Genomic DNA, 23,958 nt, shown 5'->3' on the forward strand with positions numbered 1-23,958 from the left:
TTTCCGTCCTGAGTCTTTTATCATGTTCTTGAGCATGCTTCTTAGAGAATTGACTCCAAGCAGGGAGCATTTAAACCACTTTTGGCCTGGTTTCGGGCTTTCAATATTAACAGCAAGATAGAAAGGAGATTCATCGGTCATCATGTCTGCAGGGCGGTGACTTTTGTAGGCCGAGTAAGTATTAATAGGACAGCGATCTGGGTTGTTCTTGTTTTCGTACAATTGAGGTTTTTTCTTCCTCACATTGCGAGGGTTTTCACCAGTGCCCGTTTTCGTTTGTCTTTCCTGACTGAACTCGACGAAGCAGTTTCCCTCTGAATCAGTCTCCAACTGCAAATCACCCCAACAAAGATCTCTCTGTTCTTTACCAGGCCTCATCCCGAAGTAAATACAGTTGTTCAACCATAGAGCGTTAAGCGGAGCTCTAGGAGAGTCAATTCCTAAGACTCTGCAGCTGTAAAACGTTGCGATATCTTCATCTGAGAGCGGATCCGCTGCATTGGGTCGGTTTCCTTTGCCGATAGATTTTAACTGCTTTTGTTTCTTCTTTAAAATATCTTGTGCTTCGTGGAATTCCTTGTCGTTAGTTATTTTTTTTTCAAACAGCAAGCACAAACTTTTTGATGATTGCTTGTAGTTCCGCAGGCGTAATATTCTCTATTTCTCTTTTCTCGTCGCAAGTTTCGAGAAATTCTCTGAAAATCTTTGGATCATAGAGCGTTTTCTTCTTAGTATTCTCGTTCACTTATTGTTTGGAAAATGCATTTACATCGTCGTCGCTTTCCACAACAAATCTTGCGGCCGCCATTATTTTATTCTGAACAGCAAACTAAGTTCATTCAACAAAAAAGGCGGGGGTTGTGACGTCATTGCCGATATGTCACTCGCGAGAGTGACATACGGAAAATACGTCACTCGGGTCCCGGATGTAGTGGTTTATGGATTCTACGAGTGTTTTAGTTTTCAGTAAAACACTCCTGTCCATATAATAAATATGTCTTATTCGATGGTTTTACATATAATACGCACGGATATTTTGCGAGTTGCGTAGTATGTTTTCGAGCCCCGAAGGGGCGAGGAAAAATACGAGCAATGAGCAAAATGTCCGCGGGTATTATATGTAAAACCATCGAATAAGAGATTTATTATTCCACCATAAAAAGACTTTGTTATTTTGGCTTTTCTTTTCTAGAAAGTGTGTTGAAATACGCCCGGCATTATGTATCTGTCCATCAGTTTCGGCGCGTGCGAATGACGTAAACAACACAGAAAGCCAGTGAAATGTCTTTGTCTGTATTCGCTCTGTTGTAAACCGGTCAAACCAGGACACTACAGTGAATTACGGTCCTTTATTATTCCACTATTATGTCATTTCACCAAATAAGGTCAAGAGAACGCGCAAAATATGAGACCGTAATACACTGTAGTGTCCCGGTTGGACCGGTTTACAACAGAGCGAATACGGACGGAAAAGGCAGAAAAAAGGAGCAACAATGTCCGGACTGGACGAAGAATAGTTTTTGAAACGATGCAGACTCGAAAACAAGTTTCACTTGTCATTTATCTTTTCATTTTATCTAATCAAATTAAAGACATTTAACTGGCTTTCTGTGTTGTTTACATCATTCGTACGCGCCATATACCGATGGACAGTTGATGCCGGGTGCATTTGAAAACTGTTACCAAAACAGAGAAGCCAAAATAACAAAATCTTTTTGTAGTGGAATAATAAATCTCTTATTCGATGGTTTTACATATAATACTCGCGGACATTTTGCTCATTGCTCGTATTTTTCCTCGCCCCTTCGGGGCTCGGAAAAATACTACGCAACTCGCAAAATATCCGCGCGTATTATATGTAAAACCATCGAATAAGATATATACATATCATTGTAATGCCGTAATGAATAATGAATGAATTAAAAGACGAAAGAAGGAACAAATGAATGAATTACTGATAGAATGAATGATTAATCGTCATGAATTTTCTTTTTACAGTTAAAAGATTTCAAACCAGTATAACAATCACAAACAGAATCTACAACGAATCTCTTGAAAGCCATTCCCTGGAATACTACAAAAGTTTGACCGACGAGTTTACAGCTATGGTAAATTGTCAATTTTATTCTGATATTTGATGATATTTTCCCAGTACACTGCACGACAGCTTTTATGTATGAACTATGACCCTACACACACTGTTTCAATTAGTGTTGCCAATCCCTTTGTTCTGTGATTGAGAAACTGAAAAACAGTCGGACTAACATACTCGGTTTGCTGTGAAAAGAGAATCTGGCAACAGGAATTCACTAAGCACGTGAAGGCTCCCAGCTGATTGGTGGACAAAAAACACCTGGCACATGATCACCGAATGGGATATGGTTAGCACTTATAACATCATGTCAATTTGGCCTCAGCACTTTACTATGCATTCTTGATATCTTGTACCTCCCCACCAGGAATGCATCTGCACTCTACTGATTTTTTCGTAGTTTTGGTTTTGTTTTCGCTTGTCTTACCAACTTCGACGGGCTAAACCTTCAATAAAATGCACATTTATGACTTAGTTTATCAGCGTGCAGGCATGTAGGCTGGTTTACTGCCGAAGTGGCTATCTGTAAATACGTGATGGCCATTCGTCCAAGGTAAAAGATCTATCAGGCACAAAAAGTGATCAATTTTAATGAGCGCTGACTTGAATATATGCTGTTTTGTTGTTTAGCTGAAACGCGTGCTCGAATCCTACCTCAAAGTGGACAAGATTCACACCTTCAAATATTAGTAAGTTCCACGCTATTGAGTCTTGAGAAAGAAACTTGTCAAGGACATTGGATCCTTATAACCGTAAAATTGAGTTTTAGATATAGCTTAATCAGAAACCGCTTCATCTTCGTTTTGGTGGGGTGGAGTGGGGGCGTTGTGTCAGCTTCGTCTTGGTTGGGTACAAGCAATTGCAAAAAGTGAATGGGACACTTTCTTTTGATAAGGCCGGATTTTCTACGTATATTAATATTAAAGTCAGTTTCAGTCCGCGATCTGTCCCCTCCTCCCTGAATCGATGTTGAACGAATTTTGTATTTACATTCAAACGAAAGAATATCAACATGGAACATCGAGAGGGTGAAGGGGGTGGGGGTAGGGAAAATTTTATTTTGAAGAAGGCGTCTCGACCTTTTTGCAACTGGTTGTAAGCTTGCGCAACAGTTTTAAAAAGCAAACCATCTAGCACAGAACATTCAGTTAGAGTCGGTTTCGTGGGGGTGTCCTAGCAGTTTGAATGGGCGACCCATACAAAGTTAGCGATTTTCAAAAGAGTGCTCAAGCTTTTGGCTTAAAACTGTTGGTAGTGATCTGCCATGAAGGGTGAAACTTCTCTTTCACCATCCAAGGATGATAAAAGCAATGTGGTTTTGACAGGGATGGCCAATGCCCCCGGGTTCGATTCTCGGACTCGGCGTCATATCTGGGTTGCGTTTGTTGTTGTTGTTGGTTCTCTGGCCTTGCTCCGAGAGGTTTTTCCCCGGGTACTCCGGTTTTTCTCTCTCTCCAAAAGCCAATATTTCCAAATTTCAATGCGATCTGAAAAGTGCAATCCTCAATTAGTGCTCTGCTCTAAATTCATTGACACTTAAATAAAGTGATTTATTTTTATTACTTTTTTTAAAGTAATTAACTACTAAAATCAGTAAAAACTATCTACTTATTTAGCCAGGAAAAGTACGTACAAAAAAATTTACTTCAAATTATATTTTTCTCGCTGTGGGTCAAAATACTGAACTTTGATGGACCATAAAATAATCTATGCTTAGAGCACTAGAGAAATTCTTGTGACATTTTGATCATATAGAAATATTTTTTTAAGACAAAAAAATGTTCGTTAGCTTTTCTCCTGTTATCGCTTTTCAAGTTTTGCAAGTAGTCATACCCAGGTCCTTATTTTATTTAACTTATTTTGACCATGATAATTCTTTCCCTGGCTTGGAAACATTTTTTCCCTCAAACTTTTAGCTTTCCTTCTGAACTCCTTTCTCTAACAAATATGTTTTTTTTTGGTTCAAAGTGTAAGACCCGATTTGATACCTGGTGTTAAGGCCCAATTCTACCTCGATGTCCACGGTCCAGACATCACCGAAGATAACGTGACCAGCATTTTAAAGAGTGTAGCCGCAAATAACACCCTTGGGCAGTTTGAAGTGGAAAAAGCTGAAATCAAATCCAAATATAAAGAAGTTGGTAAGTTAAACCTTGTTTTTAACGGTGATTCAGGCACCTTGTGTACACACAAACATAAACACAAGCAAGCTTACAAGCTTGTCTCAAAACAAACTACTATGTCAATACAAAGGGCAAGCATAAGACTTTGATTCAAATACTAGACTGAACAAACAAACGCGCTGCAAGTTTCAATCCAATCACAAGGGTTTGGTGCATCAAAACAAACAAATAAATAAACGCAAGCACGAGAGCATACAGGTAGAGAGTAGGATTCTAGAAAGATACTTGCAGACGTGAAATACGCGCAGGCCCAAGAAAAAGGAAAAACTGTAATCCTTGCTACTTGCGCTTGTGATAATTACCCATATTCATTCTAAAATAGGAGCCCTTATGCTCGCGTCTCTGTATTAATTTTACTTCTATCGATTGGTTCACTGTATTGTTTAGTTACGTTTGTTATGATTGGACAAAACGAAGTAATTGCTCCGGGAGGGTCTGCATAGAGGCGCTGGTTCTTAGCTATCAATTAATATTTACGCCATTCCTCAGCTATCAGTTGCCATATCTCAGTTAGCTGTTGCTTTTTACGCGTGCTATTGCTGTTTCGTATCGTATCAACAGTGCTCCTGTCATTAGCCGAAGAGTGCCGACTATCACCCGAAGATTTCCGAAGAACTTTCGAATGATTCTGATCAACACTGATGATCTCACAACCTCTAGAAACAAGTTGTGAGGATCTCCGGGCCATCCTCGTAAGCAATTTATTTTAGCTGCGAAGTTATTAGAAAGTATTTTGCAATTAAAATTCATACAAAAATCAGTTTAGCCAGTTAAACTCATGCAGACCCTCCTTTGAGTTTGCTTTAATGACACTCAATTGAAAATTGCTCTTATACGATATTGTGGTTTGAAGTTCAAACTCATTTTGTTGCTTAGTTGATGGCAATTACACACAGTGGGGTCAGTGGAATCCTTGTGACAGCAACTTTGATACGAAAAGACAGCGGACTTGTGAGGGCCATGACAATGGAGGACAGTGTTATGGCCCCGCTGAAGAGACACGGAAGTGTGGTAAGAAATCCAAGGCTCGCTGCCTGGAGCGAATTTTCTCGCATAAAGAAAATGCCACTATTCGGCTGACTACTGATGGCAAGTTTTAACCTCTGTGAGCGAATATGTCACACTTGGCCTATAACCAACATTTTTACAAAAGTTGTACAGCTATGTGCTCATATTTGCTTTATTTTCACACCGGGCTGTACGCTAGCTGTGCACCGGTCCGGGTAGCTTTCAAAATAGTCTTTCTGATCATTGACGAAGCTAACCGAAAGGTATTCACACAGCTGAACTGTGACCGCTAGCATGGGTGATCCTAGGCGATTTTGCATTGTATGCCTAAAGTTAGTTGCGTTTTCAAGGGGTAAGAGGGGTGCTTGCAAGTCCGTTATTTTTAGTTTAAAGGCAGGAATGCATTTGAAAAGTAGCGAAAGAGAAGAACTTGAGCTTACAGATTTTGTGGCCTAGGCCAGATTCACGAAGTTGAGATATATCCTAAGTATTGTTTCTCAACAATAGTCTAAGTCTATTGTCAGTGCAACAATAGACTATTGTTCAGAAATTGAGAGGGGTTAAGGCCTGTTTAAACGGTTTCAACACTTGCTTTAACATGCGTTCAACTCAATTTGTTGAACCAAATGTCGGGGGCGTTTGAACAGGTCGTTCAACATTGTTGAATTCACCTTTAGTTATAAATCCTGTTGATAAACCAAACATTCATTGTTTTCAGAAACAATAGTTAGGATACAATTTAAGGACGGTGCCTACTTTTGTTACTGCGCATACGTTCTGTGCATCTTGAGATACTGGTGTTTCCTATGGGTGGTGCCTACTAATACAAAGATATTTTGCGCGTTTTAAAACTATGCGGAGAAAGAAGAACTTAGCAAGTGATTTTGGTATCCAAAACGAAAATTGGGGATAACCATGCATTTTTCAGAGATAATAAAGCTTCAACATGGAAAAAACGCCATACACTGCTTTGTATTTTACTGTTTTTTTGGATTATTGTTGCTTAATTATCTCTGAAAAATGGGCGGTTACCCTCAATTTTCTTTGTGGATTTTAATAGCCATTGCTTAGATCTGCTTTTCCCTCATAGTGATAAATCGCGCAAAAATACTTCTGTATTAGTAGGCACCGTCCTTAACTCAGGAAGGTTTCGTGAATTCTAAGCTACTTTTTTTATTCTTGTATCACAGATTGCGTGTTTCACAAGACAAGCGGTGGAAACATCACCTCCCCGCTGTTTCCAAACAATTACCCTGAAGGTGTGCGTTGTGTGTGGGTGCTGACGGCTCCAGTTAATCACACCGTGAAGCTATTCCTGAAGGAATTTTCTTTGGAAAAGGACAAGAAGTGCTTCTATGATTACATGGAATTTTACGATGGAAACGCAACAGATGAACAACGAATGATTACCCACCGGATGTGTGGGACCCAGGGCCCGCGCACTTTTGAGTCATCAGGGCAGATGTTGTCGGTTGTGTTCAATTCAGATAAGAGCGAAACGTTCAAAGGCTTCCGAGCTGAGTGGCATACAGAGCAAAGAAGTAAGACAATTATGTTTTTGTTTGGGTCCTTTTTAACTACTCAATAACCGAGAGTGAGGTCGTTACGGGAAAATCTCAAACTGGGCCGAGGTTTGAGATTTTACCGTGACGACCTCACTCTCGGTTATTAAGTAGTTAAAAAGGACCCAAACAAAAACATCATTTGTTCCTGGAAGTATTAAAGTTATTAAATATTATCATTAAATATTATTAAGGTTATTAAGTTGTTTATTACATAGCTATCTTTATAAGAAAAAAAAAAGCATTTCAATTTTCAAGCCTAACCCTAATTTGCATAATGGGCCCGTGCTCTGATCTCACTCTTAGCCTATCAGAGCACGCGTAAACTTCCTTTCCGATTATGCAACGAAATAGCTGAAAAGAAAGTTACATGGTACCGTTCTTACAATAAACTTTCGCCCACGAAAATCCCTGCCACCCGACTAACTGCCCCTAGGTCTCCGAGGATGGATCAGGTACAGTTGCTGTGGTGAGCTTGCACTAGCTAAGATGATTCGTACCGACACTTGGGGGGGAGGGGGGGGGTCTGGTATTTAAACGAAGACAGGGCCACAACAAGGAACTACGACGAACCAGTTTGAAAGTTATACTGATCTCATGTAAGCATCCTCTGCTTGAGTCTCGATCTAACTAAGCCATCATGTATTAAAGCATAAAGTTTGCCATTTAGAAACTTGAGCAAGATCTTGAAGGTGTGATAAATAAATAAATATAAATAAATAAATATACCTTTTATTTGCCACATTGCAGAATCAACTGAATTAAAGGGCTATAAATTTACAATCGATAAATAATGATTGTGATCGAGTGAGTGACAAAAAAACAGATCTTGTTGTAGTCTCCCGGCCTGAAAAAGGTACTCCTTTCGGGCGGAGCCTCCTCGCACGGTGCAGAATAGGGAGTACCCTTTCCCCCCGGGGGGAGGGGTTCTATTTAATCTCCACTGGGGCATCAACCTTAAATGAAGGCTGTATTTCACTGGGACTCCGTTTAAGACCTTCCGAAACAGCAACTCAATCTTGCACAAAAACGTTGTAACAAGTGCGTGGCTTTACTTTATGCCGTTGGAAAGTTTTCGCTTTGTGCGTTATATCGGAAAGAGAAATGCTTTTTGTGCATCCCTTCTTGTCCCAGAAGAAACGCGCCACCGTTAATTTCAACGTCTAACTAAATTCAATTCCACCCGACAGTATTGCGATCTTCTATTCACCGGGCGTAACATACTCAGCCTGGCTGATTTGGATTCAAAATGTGTTTATTTTCAGAGGAAAAAGTGATTAAGTATGTTCCACAATACGTTACCGCTCTGACAATGGTTTACAGTCCAAATGTGAACGGCACGCATTACCCGCTGGGAACTGCAACCACGTGTACTTCGGACAGGTATGCTTACGTCAAGTTTACGTAGTTATTTTATTAAAAACTGGATCATTGTATAATGCAATTCCAGGGTTTTGATTGGCTTAGCGGCCATGGTATATGAGCCATTAAACCATGCCCGAGAAGTAGCGACCTTAAATTGTTTTCTGTTTGCTCTTGAAAAGGAAATCAGCAAGGCCTACCAATATTACTTGATTGTTTTCAATAAAACAATTATTCCACTCGCGCTTGTGGGATATGAGATGATTATAGCCAACTCGGCGCTACGCGCCTCGTTGGTTATCTATCATCTCATATCCAACAAGCGCGAGTGAAATTACTGTTAAAAACACACGTCATTGTCACAGTTAAAGGTATCGATAAGACACAAAAGCTTTCTGAGAAGTGTTTGGCCTGTGAACTTGTTTGCATTCTTCTTGCTAAAAAACAAAAGCACATGCGATTTTTAGGGCTAAAATTTTCATATCTCTCGCAGACAAAGAGACAAAAAACCCCACGATTTATGCGCATATTATAGTTCCGTCAGGTCGCACTGTTTACCATTCACTCTTTGCACGGGACATGTTCAATGCCTGTTTCTTAGTCGAGTGTACATGGATACGCAGATCCGCAGATATATTAATCTGTTCATCAATGGGCCATCCCGGCTGCTTACAAAAACTGTTGCTTTTTTTCCCAGTGATTGTAGTGGTAGATATATTGAACCTCTCTGTCTCAGTTAAATCAGTCAAGTACGGCGATCACGACTTCTCATCTTTTGCAATGAAACTTTGGAACTTCATCCCAGAAGACATAAAATCTTCCAGCGCTGTCCAAGCATTTAAGTCCAAATTAAAAAAAAACATTTTGTATGGAGAGTTTTTGCCATTTTAAATACTTATTTGTTGTAAACAAGTTAGGCGGTTTTATTCTGTTTGTGGCACATTCTATAGGTAATATCATCGATTGCTATTACTAGTCAATTGTTATCACTAACGGTTTCGATAACTACCAAAATTAACTCGGTTAGATTCTAGAATGGAGTAAAAAACAACCAGATCTGAAAAGTAAAAGTGATCACGTAAAGTGCAATGACATGTCTATTTTTTTCTTCCAGCAAAACCATTGACCAAGGATGCATCTTTAAAGAGCAGGTGTTTGTCATCTCCCGGTTAATAAGTACTCATATGGACCGTGATCTTTCGATACTTCATGGAAACAAAATCGTTATCAACTTTGAACACGTTATGGTAAGAAATTCCATTAAAAATAGAACGGGTTTTAGTTGAATATCGAAGCAAAACGTGTTTGGTTTGGTTTTACAACGCTGCGCAATTGGTTAGCAAAACTCGGCGTACTTTCTCAACCAGTAAGAAGCAAAACCAAAATCAACCGTGACTTGCTCTCACGCGTTTTCCCGCGCTTGGCGCCGATTACATGTATTTCCTTCGAATTCTGATTGGTTCATGGTATTGTTTGCGTCTGTTGTGATTGGCCAGGGTATTGCTTTCTTTTTTTTACGACATTCAATTGAAAACCGACAGAGCTTGTTATTAATGAGCCCGGTCCTCTGGTCCTCAGTACACATCCGGTTGTGGTGCAACCTCGTTCCCAGGGTATCTCCTCCTGGGAGCGAGGTTGGTTTAGGTGGGGTTCATGGTGAGGGGTGTAGGCGCGATATTCCTCCGCGCATAGAAACAGGAGATCGCAAAGCATCGACTTACTGATTGTTAACTTGATTGATATATACTTTTTTATTTGCTTCTAAAAATACAAAGTATTGATGCCATAAATCTTAAGAGACTGTTTCAGCCTCCATTTGGTCAATATTGTCCAGGACCCAGTTGTTCGAAAACCGATTGACGCTAATTCCCCGAGGCTTTCATCTCGCTCATCAAAATGTTTTTAAAAGCTGACTTTAAGCTATCGGTAAAGTCTAAGTCAAAGCTAAGGGACGAAAATATATTTGAAGCATCTTTATCGATTAGTACTGAATTGAACTTGAATTTAAGTTCACGTTAACCCAGGATTAGCTAACAACTGGGCCCTGCATGCCAGAAGATATCTGACCCACTTTGTAAATTGGTGTTACGACGAAAAAGCGCGCTAGAAAAACTTGTGAGGGGCTGCACAGGAGGCGTGGGACAAATATTAATAATGTCAGTTGTTGGAATTGTAACTATTAACTCTTAGTTCAGTTTTTATTTAACCGACTATTCATCAGCTTTTCGTACCTCTCACTGAAAAACTCAAACTTCAGTGCAATACGTTCCTTGCCAAATTTTAACCTCTCACGTGTACAAGGACGTTCTCAGTTGTGAGCAACAGCAAGCCTTTTCGATCTCAGGAGTCGATTTACTCGGACGCTCATGCTTTATGTCTACTTGAAATGCTTTATGTTTACTATAAAAATCCTGCTTATTTTGAAGTGTGTTTACTCATTTTAGAACGAGAAACTGTTTCCAGCGATTTACAACGGCCAGAAGTACTGCGTGAGCTGGAATGAGAAAGCCAAGTAAGTACAGGACAAGTAAACATGATTTGAAAACAACACTTAGCAGCACTGAGACACACGTACCATCCCCGTGGTTTGTGCGCATGCGTACGGTATTGGCCATACCACGGGGATGGTACGTGTGTCTCAGTGCTGATAAGTGATGATTTTAAAAGCATGTTTGGTTCTATTAACGGAGTTGATAAGGTAAATTGGTCACCGTAAAAACAATGGAACACTCCATTCTCTTTACAGTGGCCAAATTACCTTATTAACTCTACGTCTGATGAACCGAACATTCGTTTACTCTACCTCATCGACGCAGCACAACAACTTCTTGAGAAACTAACCCCAAATGTGATTTTAAAAGCTTTGAGAACCTGCCCAGAAACACTGGAAACTTATAGTTATATTCTAGCCATAGCAAAAAAATTAATTTTTATTTTAAGTCCAAGTAAGTTAACCTTACTATGGCAAGTTTTCCTTGTTCTCAGCTAAGTTTACTGAATATATTTCTTCGCTCTCCAAAATACTAAGCAAATCAGTTTATACATGCATACCCCATTTGGATGCTTTTGAATTTAATTGACAACATAGTTAAATTTTTTAAATCAGTATCGTTTCCCTTTAATCGGTGTCCAGCAGTTCAATATCTGCGTAACTTATTTATTGTCTCTTTACAGAACTCTCCCTTTTTCTACATTTCATTATGTTACGATATTTCCTATTTCAACTAATAAAATCCACACTAACCTTCCGCCATCGTCTTCCTCTATCTCGGCATTACTAATTACCCTAACCCTAATGTACTTTGGTAATCAATCATGCTTCTCTTGATCTGGTTCATCCGATTAAAATTCAAACTAACCATCTCTCCTTAGTTCGCCTTCCCGTCAATAGGGCCGTTTGTTCGAGAGAACCTAAGCCGAAACTTACTTAAAGCCTCCGCTTAGCTAAGCCGCGAAGTAAAACAAAATGTGCTGCTGGTTTATATGAAAGCTAGGCTTCTCTAAGCCACGACCTAAATGTCGTTTTTGGACGCGTTTTTTTTCTCTCCACCGTAATCTTTCCCACTTTTTTTTCGCCCTGTCTTGCCTTTACTCAGAGATACTCTTAAAGTTCTTTGGTCATCCATCCATCGCTGAGTAGTTACACGTAATCTGTACTGTTCTTCAAGCGTTCCGTTAATTACCACGGTGGATTTGCCACCTGTCCTTCTATTCAATTCTTTATTCACACTATACAGAACATTTACACACAATTCAGTTATATTATAAATAGAAGAAAGAAAGAATAAAGAGGTAACATTGAGCCATTAAGAGATATGGTTCATATGTGTGCAGTATCCGTAGTAGCAAGAGCTTTCTAGTTGGACATCGCAATGGTCAAGTAAATAGCAGCATAAACTCAGATTAAATCAGTAATGAAATCAAGCAAAGCAGCAGTAAAATCAAGTTTGATTCATCAAAAGGTGGTGTTTCAATCCTTTTTTAAACTTATTGTAGGGGGCACATTTAAGTCCAAAGGGCACAGTTTCCCAAACCTTTGAACCAGAATGCTTAAAGGACGTCTTACCTAAAGTAGTGGATACTCTCTTGAATTAAACTTTCTCAGAAAGTCAACTAAAACGGTCAAAAGTCAAAACAGAGGTGTTCTCCCCCCTAGCGGCTTAATGCAGACACGTACATTATCTCCACGAAACTGTCCGGATGCCGAAAAAAGTTACTGGAGGTTTGCATGTTGCACTGAAATAATTTTATCAGACTTACACTAAATATGATTCGTATTCTTAGGAGAGAACAGCCAAATGACGACACTGAGCTGTAAGTAACTGACGAGCCCCAACCAAATGGAGTTGTTAGTTTTGCTTAACTCGACATGCACCATAGAGCGGTTTACAATTGATTGTCGTAAAACCAAAACTAAAAATAACTCTGGCGAATCCCAACAGACGTAAAGTAGCGCAATGGCTTGGCCAATCAGAATTCAAAACAAGTGAATGTAAACGGCGACAAGCGCGCGAAAACGCGTGCGAGCAAAAAGTGGCGCGAATAATTACTAACCAATCACGGAGCGTTGTAAGGCAAAACCAAGCTTAAGCCAATTACTTTTGATAATCAGTTGAAAACCGCTTTAAAATTTGACAACAATCAGAGGCCATACGTAGAAACTCCATCGGCAGATTACTTCCGCAGACTTGCACATCATTCTAAACCAAAAGAACAAAAGAATAAAGTCAACTATGGACTTGACAGCTGTTAATTGTGGCTTCAAAGTTTTCTCTTTCCGTTTGTGCGAAAAATATGAAATGAAAATTGTTTAACTGCTCCGGCACATGCAAAGGCTTTCCTAAAAGGCTCTTGTCTTTCCAGCCGTATTCTTGCTATATTAGCTGCTGAACAAGCTTTAACTAACATCTAAGCCAAACTTTGGACTTTCTAAGAGAAACGAAAACTCATAACAGCCGTGTCTCTGTATTTCCTAAAACGTCAGCCGTCTCTTTGCACTAGCCCTCTATGACATTAGAGACGGCCGCCATTTCAGCTCTGTACTACGGACACTTAGGCCTCGTAAGCACTGGCACTGTAATCTGTACCTTTACTTGTCACTTTTAAATGATTCACCTCCTTTGGATTTCAATCAAGTCATATGCACGTCCATTTTAAAAAAAGTGTTTCGCCCATAAATCGCCAGCCAATCACATTTATCTTTAAACTTTAATGAGCAACATATAAAGTGCACCTATACTATTTCGCACATGCGCACACCTCAGTTTCGTATGAATTGCCTGAGACTAGTAAAACCTGTATAGCCCTGGCTAAACAACATCGAGAATTGACCACCGCGTACGATGGTTCAGACTCATTTTGAGTAAAGAAGAGTTGATGATAGTATGCCGGTAGCTGATTCAACGGCATGAGAATTGCGACTTTACGCATACCCTTGATATAAAAATATATAATTTATCAGACTCAACAAAGTCGACAAGAGTGTTGCAAAGCTAAACGTCGACTATAAATGAACTTTTGAACTCTTCTCATTATTCTTGTCTGATCTGAGCTCAGCAGTTCATAGTAAATTCAAGCTGTCGCAAGTGTCAACACATTCTAACTAACTATTCTCCCGGCTTTCTGACGCACTCAAAGTTTTCGCAGGCTTACCATCCCATGTTTGTCCATTTAGGCCTTAGTTTGAAAAAAAGGCTCACTGAATATTGAAGAAGAGCAACGTAAATATATTCAGCCTTTTTAAGTTATTGAGTGTAGATATCCTTAAATATCTCGTCAATAAAGGTTACTTTTGTGGTAACTGATAAACAAATACAGCCTTTTCATGGCGCAGTCCACCTCACCGTACCAAATTTGCATAGTAATTCTGTGGTATGACTTTTATTGTGGCTATTTTGACCTGTCGGATCCTCGTAAAACGTTTGTAGCCAGACAGAATTGTTCATCTGTTTCTTACAACTAATTTCCACGTTAATTATATCAACACTGTATATTTATTGCTTTCATAACTTTGTTGCAGGCTCCAGACTACTGGCGCCTGGACAAGGCGAGGCTGCTCTGTTATATCAACTAACATAACACACACGTCTTGCGCCTGTGATCGCCAAGGTCTTTTTGCTGTAATTGGACAAGAAAAGGTATTGGCCAAGAATTTATATTGGCCCGTCTAAACCATGTCTTGACAAAGATCTAACTTTGAGTAGAAGTCAGTAGTCAGTATTACACGGCAGCGCGAAAGTATGCATTATATTCTCGAGTGGTAAAAGCAATATTTTACGATCGAGCGCAGTAGGTGAGTAAAATATTGTTTTTAACACGCGAAAATAAAGTTCATATCTTCAAGGACTTTAAGCTACCTTGTAATTTTCTTTTCATTATATACAAAAAACGCGTTTGCAGGACAACTGGACGTAGTTTCGTATGAATTTTACGAGTGGTGTATTTTCCAGTAAAACACTCGTGTCTGGATAATAACTTTAATTATCCGAGTATCTTTGCTCTTCTAGATTGACTCCAGCAAACTCAAACTGTTGGCGAATACTTACATTGGAATGGGGATTTCATATTTTATTCTCATCTTGGCCATTGCGCACATTGTATGGAAAATGTAAGTAAACCAAGCCAGACTTGTCACAACTTTGTTTAAGGCCACTGTACAAACAGGTTAGATTGTTATCAACAAAATCCAAGAGATCAAAATAAAATCATAGTTAATTCAAGGCAATGGTTATGAAACCTTACAAACTTCTTTGTTATGTGTTTTTGCTTGCCTTTTTGGCCTTGACCCTGCACAAACAACAATAGAATTTGGAATGTGTTGGAGCAAGTGACCAATCGAAGCGTTTTTGTTAAGATATTCAACTATGGTGTGAACGTTAAAGGATTGTGCAGGGTCACGGCCCTTCCAACATATATAGCAGCATCATTGTTTTCATGGCAAGGTTTTATAACCAGTCCCTCGATTAACTATTATCAAATCAACTGAATCTCCTTTCGGTGGCCAATTTACCTTTAGTTATCAACTCTGTTGATAGACCAGACATTCGTCTTTAGAAACTGTTCCCCTTGCCGTCAATGTATTTAATTATTAATCTTAAAGTGGTCATTTCTTACAGTGAAATCCACGGAGGAGAGGTCATGCGCATTAACATGTGTGCAGCCATTATTGTGATGCAGTCAGTCTTCCTCATTGGTGCACATGTTGAAGCTCAACAGGTATTCACTCATTCACAAGTTCTTTTGTTTAAAATAAATGCAAACAGCATTTGCAATGTCTTACATGGTTGGTCGAGAGGACAAAAGAACGAACAACAGAACAATGTTCACAGTCCTAAAAAAAAACAATGCAGCTGCAGGTTATCAGGGTCTAGTGAAAATTAGAGCTTTTGAAGTCTTGAAGGGAGCAGGACTACTGAAACTTTGACCAAGATTAAATGAATAAAAACGATCATAAAGGAGATCTATTAAAGATTAAACCTCTAAATGATATTTCACAGGACTGCTGAGTCATGTTCCTTGTATAGGTATCTATAGCACACATCTTGGGAAACCAAGCAGAAAGGGAAATCAAGTGCTCGTAAAGGCGGTTAGATTGCAAATACAACTAAGAATATCCAGCCTAATAGGGGCGAAAAGTTGGGAGCGATGAGGGAAGGCTGCAAAAAGAAAACAAATAAACAAACAAACAAACAAACAAACAAACAAAACAACAAGAAAACAATAAGAACAACAACAAATCCAAACGCACCTGCAAAAACTGCGTTCTATTCTATTTGCAGACCCTGTGTAGTTTTCTCGCATTCGCCGTTTATTTCTCCGTTCTGGCAGAATTTTGCTGGCTTCTGCTCCACGGACTGAGAATCCATGGAAAAATCAAGAAAATCTTCGCTTCAAACCTCAATATCGAGATTGTTTATGTCGTCATTGGATGGGGTAAGACTCGATTAATTGATACTATGCAAAAATGACTTACATTTAAATACTATCCTTTTGTTTGTATTCAAATTATCTCTACCAACCTCGTTCTTGAGTTCAAAAATCAAAAGAATACTTTACCTTGAATGAGGCTAGTGAGGCTAATTTGAACGCAGGCAAAAAAATTTTAAAATGTCAGCCAATTTTGCATAAGGTCCATTCCTCATCATTTCCATTCATCTGGCATTCACTCCTTCCCTCCTTCTTCAAAACCAGAGCCACAGTATATTTCAGCCTCATATTCACTCCTTGGTACCCATTCTTCGTGCAGGTACATATTATTTTCCACATCAATAAAGCGAAAAGACATTTAAGAGTGAAAGAAAACCCAAAACTTATGGTTTGTTTTTTCATGCTACTTTACTTTAGTTTTGGAAAAATCGCTAAAAACCGATTATGGTTTTTTTCTCCCTTTGAGAAAATCATTTCATATCTTCCTGTTGGTGCATTATTTTCGTGCTAGCCTATTCATGGCGTTCTTAGTTATTGGGAGGTGTGGCAGGACAAAATCATTTCGAGGAGTAAGGGGATAGAACTGTGTCTTCTACGCTAATTATAAACTAGTTCAGTAGTATGCTTACACGAAAATATTTTCTTTGATTTCAGGATTGCCAATGCTTCTCGCTCTTATCGCTATCGGGGTACAGATTGATCCGAAGAGCCCAGATGACGTGTAAGCATCTTCGTTGGTCTTACTAGTTTGCTATCTCTTTTTTTCTATGAAAAAAGTTTATCCTCAACGCTTGTGTTATTAGTAACTATTGGTCGAGTCATAGTGTGAGCTCGTGAGTAGTGATTAAACAAAATACCCTTTCATGGTACACTGCCAAATTCCACACCGACGCGCTCCACCTAACTGACTCTGTTAGATAAGTGTAGCTGACAGGAATATTTTATCTGAGCTTTTTTTCATGTCATAAAAGGTACAAACAGTCAATTGTTGATTGGTGTGACACACCTTTGAACTGCTAACTGCTTCATTTTGATAATTTTTAAAACAGGTGTTGGGAGGCAGCAGCTGGTAGCGCTATGTGGGGATATGCTGGTCCTGTCATCATCATCGCCTTGGTAAGAAATCACATAAACACTCAGGCCAAAAAGCAACTTTATCAAGCTGGAATTCATTCTTCCAAAATCAGTTCGTCGTATTCCGGGATGGGCGTTGCTAAGTGACATGTCTTGATGACGTCACGTTGACGCTTCCCGATTAAATGCTTAAACTTGGTATTGATTTTTCACCATTGATCACCTAGCGAAACTTTTTGAACCTTTGTTTTTTTTCTCAGCTCAATGCGGCTGTCTTGATAAAGCTTCTCATTCCAACCCAGGATGTAAAAGACGGCTACGATTACGAAGAAATGAGGTTAGTCTTGAGACAATCCTGTTAGGTGACCTTGTATTATTTGCGACATGCAATGACAACAAAATGACACAGTCAAACCGACTGAGCGGCGGCGTGTATACCTTTTACCTACAGCAGTTATACGCGTTTTGTTGACAGCAGATTTGAAGACCTGAAAAAATTCAAGAAATTCCAGTCAGGCATCGTCAAGGCTTCTTCATGAAAAGATAAACCTTTCTCGTTTTATTTACCAGCTGCTTTTTACTCCAACTAACGCTGGTCAGCTGTCATAGGCTCCTATGTGGTGCTAAGTTCACTTTTTGGCGAATGTGTGATCGGCTTGTTTCAGTTACATGTCCCACAGCCACACTCTCTTGTAAACTCAGCAGCTATTTCTTTAATAGAAATCCTTTTTTGCGAAAACCTAACTTAACTAACTTTTTACCCGCAACTGCGGCAAAACGTTCAGTTTTAACTTTCGCTTAAAAGTTCCTCGTGTCTTTCCTACACTATTCATTTGGTTATTCACGCAAAACAAGGCTCCAGGTTCCCCACGGCCGTGTGACGATTTTGCTACGCCATTGAAAAACGTATTTGAAATCAAAATCGCCGGTATCGCAGGCAGTAACTGTTTCTTGAATTCCGTATATTGTAGGTTTCGCGTGCTCAAGGACTTCGTTTTCCTGTTATTTTTCGGGTTGACCTGCACATTTGCTTACCAAGCTGTGGAGGAAGAGAGGTTCTTTGAACAATATTTACTCTCAGCATTTGTCATTATGCAGGTGAGTCACGTGACAATTCACAGACTTCTCAGGCGCAGTCATCATAGACTGTTTAGGCTTAATTTTTTAATATTCCTGATTAGGAGATGCCAGTAACCTTAATCCATTATGGCTCCCGAGGATACAGTCACGAATTACAACAAATCAATTAAGGTCCCTTAAATCGAGAGCAAGGAGCCTTAAGAATACAAAATACTAGTACATCTTCTTTCATTTGCCCGTGTTAGAGTTAACAGATCTCACAGTTCAAATGATTTGTTAAGGCTATTACTGAATTAGTTCCTGTTCCAGAGTACGACCAATAGCACAATGTGAAAAAATAAAGTTGGGTAAGATAGCAAAATGTTTCCACTACTACAGTTTTCACTGCTGGGCGTCCCTGCACAAGTCTCTATCGCTTGGTTTTGGATTTAAGGGCGATTCTTACTCGATGCTTTCAAGTGGCTACGATAAGACTGATATGGCAATTAACCTGTATTGTAGCAAGTATTGTTCCTGACCGCCTACTAAAATCACTGTCATAAGACATGCTTCTTTCCTTTCAGAAAACCCTAGTGTAGCTAAGATCTGCATCTGTCATGGAATTGGTTTTCTCTAGTTGGTTTTGAGTGATAAATTAGGTTGCTCTATCCGTATGGCTTTAATCTGTTAAATGCGTGCGTAGTAATATCAGTAACTTATATCCTCTCTTGCCGTTTTCTTGTGTATTTCCACACCAGCCTGAATGTTAACGATTCCGATCTTAAGAAAGTTTTCTTTTCTGTTTTGTTTAATTTCAGGCTCTGGCCATGTTTGTTTTTGGAAGAGAGGTAAGCACTTTCAGAATAGAGTGTAAAATAGCAAGACTAGAAAGCCAAGGGAGATACTGAAAGACAAAATTACACTCAAGCATTAACGGGATCTGTAGCTGTCCAATTTATCTTCTTGCGAAGAGGGGGGAGGCTGATTAATTCTTAGTGTCACAAATGTATGAATTTTTGAAATATGTGTGATTTATTAAGATGTACGGAAAGAGGATGAAGAAATGTCTACGGTTTGTGACGTCATAACTTAAGGACTCTATGCCATTGTACCTGAGTATCACATCAGAACTCGAGAATCTGTTTCAATTTCAGGGTCGTAAAGACTTCATCAAGCGTGAGGAGCAGCCAAAACCGGAACCCGCCAACGAGGAACCAGCGGAAGAGAATGTTTACGAAAGCATCGAACAGGAAACGAATCCTAAGGAGTCGGACTTAGGAGATGGACCCGTGAGGCGACCCCGGAAAAGGGCATCTGTAAGTAATTGAAGCACACTATTTTTTGCTATTATTTTGTCTGCCGCGTGTCAAAACAATTCCGGACCTTGGGAAGGAAATTGCAGGTCAATAGGCCAGGCGTCAGATTTACGAAGCCGTCCTAACTTTAAAAGATCTATCCTGACTATTGTTTCTTGACGAAAGTCTCATGTTGGACTAACAATAGCCTATTGTTAAGAAACAATACTTATATCTTAATAGCTTAGGAGGACTTGGTGAATCTGGTACCTGTTTTGCTTTCATTCTTATCAGTTTGTAAACGGTCGTAATTAAAAATAGTAAGAAATTGAGTTTTGAATGACAATCTGGTGCTGAAACACTTCCATTCAATTCTGATTTCCGAAATAATTACAAGTTTGTGCACTAAAAACGTTTAACGACTCCCTTTTACAAAAGTAAATTAGCTGGGTTTTTTTCTTTTCTGTTTTTATGGCCGAGTGCGCCATTAAACAGTCCTTGGTGCACTGAGCCACCCTCTTGGATTTACAAACATAGGGACCTGACCCCCACCCTATCGGGCACATTTTCTGCTCTCCGCAGTCCGCTTCTCGTGATCCAAGATGGCAGCAAGGCATTCCGCAAAGAAAATACTGAGCACTCGCTCGTTCTGAAACTACACGGCCTGCCCTGCAAGTTAATTTAAATGTATTTGTTCCTTCTTTCATTAACTTCCTTTAATTCATATTTTACAGAACAAGCCTCCAGAGAAGATTACAGTCACCACGTTGAAAAACCTCAACATCTACAAGGAAGGTGGCCAATACGTCATCGAGGCTTGAACCAATCAGGACCATTTTTTCTACAAAGCTTTGAAAATGAAAATCACACGTCATAACTATCACATACTTAACACAACTGCAGATAATTAGATAGATTCATGGAATAGTCTTCGAGCATGTAGTTTTTTAAACGTGTTTACTATATAAGGCAGAATAGATGTGACTTTTTTTCGCTTGATAACGTGATGATTTCACACGCCATTGTAGTTGTCCGACTAACCCTAGTCATATATTGTTGTAGATCAAGAACATCTTCTTATTTATATCGTTATAAAACAACGTAAGTGAGTGCAGGATCGCTTTCGAGGAGCCTCGCGACAAGACCGAAAGATCTGTTCAGAATCCGTCTGAAATTTCGCGTTTATCCGTTGCGGTCGGAAGGAGGAAAGCAGGTGGCGGGAGTCTAGGTAAGGGGCGGGAGAGACCGCTCCTTTTATTTTTTAGAACAATACCGTTGGCCATAGGGGAGAAGCGCCTAAATATTCCATCTCTGGGTCTGGATACGAGAGTGGGAAATACCTTAAACTTTTGTCTCTGAGGTTTTCTTTTTTGTACGGACAAGCCATTGCTTAACCTCGTACCCAGATCTCCCACGGTATTTTGACATTCCCGAAGCGACTGAGATCTGGGTACGAGATTAGCCATTGCTGTATTGAAACCATTCTTCATAATAGCAAATAATGGATCACCTTGCGGTCTTGCTGCAGTAGGCCAGTAAGGCTTTGATCGGGTAACGTAAATTGAGATATGTCTGAATGAACTCTAGCCTGAATACTGTCAGACACAATGTTTGTTGAATATATTGTTATTTGCTTACATGCTGAGCCATAATATTGCCTCAATCAAGTATTAGAGTAAGAAAATAAAAATTATAAAAACATCGAAAACAAATGGAAACGATTCTTGTTAGCCAGCGAAATTTAAAGGGATGTGCGACTATGCCCTTTTTTGTCCCAATAAGTGGACGAACGATCCTAAATTATTCAAAATGGCCGCCGCTTCGAACTATGTACATCAATTAGAGGGACTCAGACTTTTGCTGTACAGTACTTTTTTCATAATTGATTTGCGGCGCCCTGTGGAACCATTTATCCAGTCACCCCACCCCACCCCACCCCAGAGAGCAGTGAATCGAATTCTAACCACATTGTAATCATTCTCGTCCCCAGAGCCTTCTGTCCCTCTTAGCCGGCGGGCTTCGTGCCCAGCCTCCAGCGGCTAAGAGGACCAGGCGACTCTGGGGACGAGAATGCATTGTAATAACATATGTTTTCGGGAACTTAATAACTCAGCTTATTTGGAATGACGACACTACCTTGCAATGAATGATGGGAACAGTCTTGCTGATCTCCTTTTTTGAATCATCGAGCCATTGATAAGAGAAAGAGCTCCAGATGGGATTCTTGATTTATCTATTCTCAGTATCCCGGCCCCTGTTAAAATTCCCTCAACTGAATACATTCCATTCATTTTTCCCAAGTATGCCCAATTCGGCATTAACCCCTTACGGGATCTCTCTGAGGGACGGATTGGGCAATTTTTATTCTCCAATTAATTTAATTCGTGACTAAAAGATGTGTAACTCACGAGATATTTCGTTGTTTTGCTATGCTGTATACGATTTCTCTTCTTCAGCAAAAGCTTTGCAGGAATTTGCCCACCCCTCCCCCTACCCTCAAGAGTAAAATGGTCCTCCTCTACCCGCTGAACACGCACAAAAACAGACAATTTTTTTTCTCAGAAACTGTTGCTTGGTTTCCGAGAAAAACCTGCCGTGACCTGAATTGATTAGGATATGCAATAACAGTGAATATTATGGTCTAATATGAAGTCGATTGGCTGATTATTTCTGATATGTCACGACTGGTTGGTTGAGAAAAATTACCTTTCTGAATATATTTCCAAATTAAAATAACTGAAACTTGTACCCGTAGAAGCGCAAGATGCCAGTTTGTGCGTGGTTCTATGCTTATTTGAAGCGAAGGAAAACATAGATACAAGCTTTTGCCTCAAACAGGTAAGGCATAGGGTATAATAGTATAGAATTTGATTTCTTTGGAAGCCTGTAAAACACTACGGACTTTGTACAGAGACACTGAAAGAGTAGGTTGGTTTAATAGTCAACACAGACGTTTATCTTGGCGTAAGCGGCGTATTTGATATTAAGCCGGCGAGAAAGAGTGGTCAGCGATAAAATTTAGATGCACAGTACAGCAGAATTAGATTGCCAGCTCGCTGCGTGGGTAAATTATATGATCGGACTTGCAAACGTTGTGCCGGAAGTGCATGTATGGCCGTAAAAAGCATAGTTCTTGAACTACCCGATGAAAATAGTTGCTGAAATAAATTCAATACGGCGATGACTGATGAGAAAACAAGGTACTGAAATGATTGTTAACTCAACTTATCAAAATATTAGTGATAAAAATTATCTTCTAATCGAAATGAGCTGTTTGCCATGTGTGGATTAACCATGAGACCATCTTGGATATGAGAAATCTTTCAAATCATTTCCTGAATCAGAAGTGATCGCCGGTAGCTGTAGAATGTAAAATTACGAAGCTCAAAACTACAATAAAATTCCGCAGTTCGTAGAATTGTCATACAACTTCGCTGTGCATACATAAAGGAACCGATCGAAGTCGCTCGTTCAGTTTGCAATGATTCCGTGAATCCTTGAACTAGAAAACGTGACGGAATTATGAAATCTCTTCTTTACGAATCACAATCAGCCTAAACAGAGACAGCTTGATAATTCGTCCTCTCATCGTATTTAGCTGATGTCTAGCTCATGAGTCGCCGATCGAAAGTGGACATTACACTTCGATCAAACACGATCGTATGAACTCAAATGGTGAAGCGACTTCAATTGCAAACACCCTCATTTTTTCTCCGATCAAATGCCGGCTAATAATGACCGACAACTAGTCACTAAGTTAGATAAGCTTTGTATAGTGTTTATGTGAAAAACGCTTTTACAAGACGTAACTTAAAAAAACAACAACATTTCTTTAGCTTAATTCGAATCGCAAACTTAGAAACCGAAACCGTGAATATTCGAGAACTCCAAGGAGATTAGTATTATCCGGGGGCACCAAAAAAGAACACTCAAACAAAATACTTAAAAATTGTCTCCTGTGTTTCCAGATCGTTTTGTGGCCTTTAAAGACATATTTGTGTAAGCTGATACAGATTGATCTGTTAGGATGCTTTAAATGAAAAATTAGGTTGCAGAAAGTTTTAGGAAACGAATTCTCCGCATTCCTCGAATTTTCTAGCTGTTATTGGGTTTACGAAAATGCTAGCTGACCTTTCTGGTATTTTTAACAACGTATTAACCCCTCAGAAAACAAATGGAATTAGTTGTCCAGTGTTACAAGAAATTTTCAGGCGACATTTTGACGAAGAAAACTATAGATTTTCTTTACAACTAAATCCGAATTTCCGAGGCGATTAAGGCCGAAATGAAACGTTGCATGGGTGCCCTTAATTACCCAAAAAAATATTATTCGCATGTGTTAATCTAATGCTCGTTTTACAGAGAGACGAAAATATTTATCCAATTCTTAAGTATGC

At 39.5% G+C, this 23,958-nt stretch overlaps 2 protein-coding genes across 3 annotated transcripts in view; both read left to right on the top strand.

Annotated features, from left to right (window-relative positions):
• The window catches only part of LOC146463347 (uncharacterized), a 32,591-nt gene extending 11,393 nt beyond the window's left edge, over window positions 1-21,198 (top strand). The window contains exons 8-27 of one of the 2 annotated variants that reach the window (XM_085084602.1): window positions 1,999-2,108; window positions 2,723-2,781; window positions 4,061-4,233; window positions 5,152-5,286; window positions 6,474-6,824; window positions 8,111-8,228; window positions 9,322-9,454; window positions 10,652-10,719; window positions 12,492-12,521; window positions 14,227-14,344; window positions 14,714-14,814; window positions 15,323-15,422; window positions 15,986-16,139; window positions 16,788-16,854; window positions 17,183-17,249; window positions 17,468-17,544; window positions 18,179-18,305; window positions 19,085-19,114; window positions 19,421-19,582; window positions 20,296-21,198. In XM_085084602.1, the coding sequence (XP_084940728.1) occupies window positions 1,999-2,108; window positions 2,723-2,781; window positions 4,061-4,233; window positions 5,152-5,286; window positions 6,474-6,824; window positions 8,111-8,228; window positions 9,322-9,454; window positions 10,652-10,719; window positions 12,492-12,521; window positions 14,227-14,344; window positions 14,714-14,814; window positions 15,323-15,422; window positions 15,986-16,139; window positions 16,788-16,854; window positions 17,183-17,249; window positions 17,468-17,544; window positions 18,179-18,305; window positions 19,085-19,114; window positions 19,421-19,582; window positions 20,296-20,382 (2,267 nt within the window). In that variant the 3' untranslated portion in view covers window positions 20,383-21,198. The remainder of the gene's footprint in view (window positions 1-1,998; window positions 2,109-2,722; window positions 2,782-4,060; window positions 4,234-5,151; window positions 5,287-6,473; window positions 6,825-8,110; window positions 8,229-9,321; window positions 9,455-10,651; window positions 10,720-12,491; window positions 12,522-14,226; window positions 14,345-14,713; window positions 14,815-15,322; window positions 15,423-15,985; window positions 16,140-16,787; window positions 16,855-17,182; window positions 17,250-17,467; window positions 17,545-18,178; window positions 18,306-19,084; window positions 19,115-19,420; window positions 19,583-20,295) is intronic. The other variant, XM_085084603.1, reaches the window with a different exon arrangement.
• Window positions 21,199-22,267: 1,069 nt separating this feature from the next.
• LOC146463348 (TPR and ankyrin repeat-containing protein 1-like) overlaps window positions 22,268-23,958 on the top strand; it is a 28,205-nt gene continuing 26,514 nt past the window's right edge. Inside the window, exon 1 of the mRNA XM_085084600.1 lies at window positions 22,268-22,399. The gene's annotated coding sequence lies outside the window, so the exon portion shown is untranslated. The remainder of the gene's footprint in view (window positions 22,400-23,958) is intronic.

Source organism: Pavona decussata, unplaced genomic scaffold (assembly GCF_977016875.1).
Source record: "Pavona decussata unplaced genomic scaffold, jaPavDecu1.1 SCAFFOLD_179, whole genome shotgun sequence".
Classification (NCBI taxonomy): Eukaryota; Metazoa; Cnidaria; class Anthozoa; order Scleractinia; family Agariciidae; genus Pavona; species Pavona decussata.